General features: G+C 33.9%; 1 protein-coding gene across 1 annotated transcript in view; it reads left to right on the forward strand.

Moving 5' to 3' along the window:
• LOC110021889 (protein BIG GRAIN 1-like) overlaps positions 1-447 on the forward strand; it is a gene marked incomplete at its 3' end in the record, with an annotated part of 1,097 nt that extends 650 nt beyond the window's left edge. The window contains 1 exon segment of the mRNA XM_020720592.1: positions 5-447. Within this exon segment, the coding sequence (XP_020576251.1) occupies positions 5-447 (443 nt within the window).
• Positions 448-4,899: the final 4,452 nt, after the last annotated feature.

The raw sequence follows: 4,899 nt of genomic DNA on the forward strand, positions 1-4,899 counted from the left end.
GGCTCGAGCTCCGGCGCCTTCTCTTCTTCCGCCACCGAATCGGCCACCACTCCTCCCCCGCCTCCCCTTCGACCGATCCGTACGAACCCGATTCGATCGGACCACTTCCGACCGGATCACTGCATCTCCTCCAGATTCGACGAGAAGAGGGGGAAGAAAGAGCGCAATGGCTCGATCCGAAGCTGCCTGCGCGATCTGAAGAATGCGCGATCCCCATCCTCCCCCGGAGCTCGACTCGCCAATTTCCTCACCTCGATCTTCGCCGCTAAATCGAAGGTATCCGCCGAATTGGCCTGCTCGACCGAACAATCGTACTCACGATCGTGTTTGAGCAAAACTCCGTCGACGGCGAAGAGGACGGTGAGGTTCTGCCCCGTGAGCGTGATCGTGGGGGAGGATTGCAGACCGTGCGGCGAGAAATGGGTATACGGAGGCGAGGGACTGAGAGCGGCGGGGCGCCCCGCCGCTTCAGCGGGGGTTAATTCTGTGAGGAGATTACGGTTAAGGAGAGGTAAATGGTGGTATAGTTAGTGGATCAATTGGGAACTTTTGTTAACTTTGGTTAATTATATGGTTAGCTTGTTTTTTCTAGTTCTTATTTATATATTGAGTGGGGGGGTTAATGGTGTAATTAGGGGCATGTTTCTAAAGTAGTATATCTCAAGCTTATTTTAATCTAAATTTTGTTTTCTCTTTCTTATTTATATGTTAATTAGAGTGTTAAAATATAGACTGATATAAGGTTATTTTAATCCGAAAATTAATATAAGTGTCAAAATAATTTCGGATTATATTAAAATTTTATTTTAAGAATATAGGACTATTTTAGCCATTCTATAAACTCTCAGACTAAAATAAAATCATGTAAGTAGTAGTGGAGTATTTTGACACTTTACTTTTTTTATATATTATTATGGAAATTATATTCTATTTATATTTTATTTTTTGACATACTATAATATATTTTTAGAAATGAAATTAAAGAATTAAAAAAAATTATGTAAGTAGTTCTATTATTTACATTTGTACTTATTTGTTTAATATTTAATGTTTAAAAGATATTAAATATATTTTTGTTCTTTTTTTCTTATAAAAGAATGGCCGAGGCTGTTATACGAGCCCCCATTCACCCTCATACGCATAACTATTTTAGGACTTCCCTCACTACCAATAAACTGTCCAGAGCGAGATTCGAACTTATGACCTGAGGGGACTTATGAACTTCAAAATGATTGTTTTACCAATTTTTCACTACTGATGGCGCAAAAGATATTATATATATAGTTTAGGGTTAATTATTTTTTATGAATTTAAAAAATTAAGATATTACATAAGTAATATCTTAAAATTGACATGTTATGGGTGGAGGTAGAATGACTTTTTACCGTTAGTAATTCAAACGTTATTTCGACAAATGATTTTGAAAAACAAATTTCGGGGCATTAAGAAATTAACTATATTTTCTAGATAGTGATCCGTTCGCTGTCAAGAAAATATTTTTGCTTTAAATTTATTGTAATAAAATATTTATATTTTTATAATTTTTAAATATATATGATAAAATTATTTAATTATGGACCAATGGGCTACAAATGAATCCAGCTGAGGGCCACAAACTTGTTTGAGCTTGAGCCCAATTAGAACTTGTGTGATTGTGTTACGATTTGCTTAAGGTCAAAGTTGTTCAAGTTTAGCTTAAGTTACATGGAACCATTTAAAAAAATAAAAGATAAGTTTGAATATAAGATTTTAATTTAGTGAACCTTTTGATAGGCTTGTTAAATCATATTAAAACTTAGTTAAATATTTAAACAAAAAAATCAAGCAAACATCCCACTTGATTTGTAAGATCACACACTTAAAGCTTAATACTAGAACATATGATATTTCAAACTACAAAGACAATGCTATTTCCAATGTTTAATTAAGGTATGTATGAGAAAATGTGCATTCTTATAAAAGAATGGCCGAGGCTGTTATACGAGCCCCCATTCACCCTCATACGCATAACTATTTTAGGACTTCCCTCACTACCAATAAACTGTCCAGAGCGAGATTCGAACTTATGACCTGAGGGGACTTATGAACTTCAAAATGATTGTTTTACCAATTTTTCACTACTGATGGCGCAAAAGATATTATATATATAGTTTAGGGTTAATTATTTTTTATGAATTTAAAAAATTAAGATATTACATAAGTAATATCTTAAAATTGACATGTTATGGGTGGAGGTAGAATGACTTTTTACCGTTAGTAATTCAAACGTTATTTCGACAAATGATTTTGAAAAACAAATTTCGACACATTAAGAAATTAACTATATTTTCTAGATAGTGATCTGTTCGCTGTCAAGAAAATATTTTTGCTTTAAATTTGTTGTAATAAAATATTTATATTTTTATATATTTTTTTAAATATATATGGTAAAATTATTTAAATATGGACCAATGGGCCACAAACTTGTTTGAGCTGAGCTTGAGCCCAATTAGAACTTGTGTGATTGTGTTACGATTTGCTTAAGGTCAAAGTTGTTCAAGTTTAGCTTAAGTTACATGGAACCATTTAAAAAAATAAAAGATAAGTTTGAATATAAGATTTTAATTTAGTGAACCTTTTGATAGGCTTGTTAAATCATATTAAAACTTAGTTAAATATTTAAACAAAAAAATCAAGCAAACATCCCACTTGATTTGTAAGATCACACACTTAAAGCTTAATACTAGAACATATGATATTTCAAACTACAAAGACAATGCTACTTCCAATGTTTAATTAAGGTATGTATGAGAAAATAGTTGTAAGAAACACATTAGTTTTTAGGTAAAAAACCTTGAAAGGGAGAAAACTATGAGCCTTGGCCCAACTAAAACGCATGCACTCGTGTATGCAATTGGTTACAAATAATGGCTTTTTACACAATTAAAGAAGGTTTTAAATAAGCGACAAACCATAGAAGCATCTGCGTGAACCATGAGAAAATTTTGTGCAAGGATATATGGATATAATTTCTATCACAATGGGCGCAAAAATTCTTAGATTTAGCTTGGAAACTAATTTGATTTATAACAAATTTGTAATTTTTTTTTTTGTTCTTAAATAAAATCTAATAATTTCAAACTTAACTCGTACATATTTTATCGGAATATCCTGATGCAATACTCATTCAATTAGTATAAATAAAATAAGTATAAGTTTAAAAAATTTTAATCAAGTCAAGTATGAACATACACATGAAAGCCCCGGCTCAAATTAGAACTGAATAGGAATAAAGTATAATATAGACGATCCAAGTCCGATCTAGGATATGCTCGGCTCGGCTCGCTCAAATTTATCTTAGTAATACTAATTTTGTTTTATTCTAAATGGTGTAATATGACAATTAGTACCAAAATTTGCCAACTCTTAAAGAAAGAGGGAGGTTCTGCCCTATTTATTGAAACTAAATCATAATGAAGATTGTGTCATCACAATATAGAAATAAAAAAGGATAAACTCAAATAAGATTTGTGTGCGTGATGATTTTTGGAAATCATTCTACTTAAATATGAATGTTGTTCATACATTATACAATAACCTATGATGGGGTACTCCAGATTTTTTTCTGCTCGAACGAGTCTTCCCGGAGCTATTTCTTGCTGTCGGATTCGTCAGCAGCATCAGGTGATCGGATAGCAAATAAGATCTCAGAGTTTAGATGTTAGATATGTGAATACAAATGATTGTGTTGTATGCTATAAGTATCTCCTTTCTAACAGTACATTTATATTTTTATTAAGAATTAAGTGGTATGTATATAAATCTGCTATTTTATATGGTGGCCGGCGGTGGCCGGCCGGTGAACGGTCGGTCGGAGGGGGAGGTGGCCAGTCCTTGGGCAGCAAGGCCGCGGGCAAGGTAGCCAGCCAAAGGGTGGTGTATTCCAATAGTTAGTCGGTCGGAGCTGCAAGGCGGTCGACCACGACCGGTGAATGGCTGGCCGAAGAGGGAGGTGACAGACCAGTGGGCGGCCGGTTGGCGGGCAAGGTGGCTGCCCAAAGGGTTGCCAGCTAGTTTTTGTGGCATGTATGTAATTTTCTTTTTTTTTTAAGAAGTAGTTGCTCGTGGTAACCAGCCGATTGAGGCGGCGACCGAGGTGGCCTGCCGAGTGGTTCCTCATATGGTTAGCCTAAGTGGTCAGCCCTGCAAGTTCGTGGCAGATGGTGTGTTGCCGATAGCGGCGAGCCTTTTGGTTCAGTGAGGTCGTATACAAATAGTTATATATTTAGTTGATATGAAAATTTTAAGTTATATAAATGTAAAAAAAAATATATAATTTTTGCATTAGATATGTAAATACATAGAAACTGGGTGGCTTGTATGTAAATGCCCCCAATTTATTTTGGGCCTCTTAAATTTTTTTACTTCATCTTTAAACTCTTACAGCCTTTCGCCTTTTTTTTTTATAAATAATATGCCATAAATTAGTACTAAAAACAATACTTTAAAATTAAACATAAAAAAATAATGAAAAAGTGAAAAAGTAAAAAGGAAAAAAATCTTAAGCCAATATTGCCGTACGATGGCGGGAAACGTAATTTTGCGTGCGTATTCTAATAATATGCAGTCAAATGCGTTGTATCGCGGAGGTTATTTTGAGTTATTAAAATAGAATTGCATAGATTATTTTGGGGTTATTATTAAAGAGAAACTCATATATTCTATTTTAATAACCCTGAAATAACACCACTGAGGTTATTTCAGGGTTTTTGAAGAGAAACTCATATATTTCATTTCAATAAATTGAAATAACACAATAAAAACTATTTCAATATTATCGCGGAGATTATTAGAGTTCACAGTTTTATTTCAATAATCTTTGTGGTTCTACAAAGTGAACCGATAAAATAGACATGAGGG

This window comes from Phalaenopsis equestris, unplaced genomic scaffold (assembly GCF_001263595.1).
Source record: "Phalaenopsis equestris unplaced genomic scaffold, ASM126359v1 Scaffold000151, whole genome shotgun sequence".
Lineage (NCBI taxonomy): Eukaryota > Viridiplantae > Streptophyta > Magnoliopsida > Asparagales > Orchidaceae > Phalaenopsis > Phalaenopsis equestris.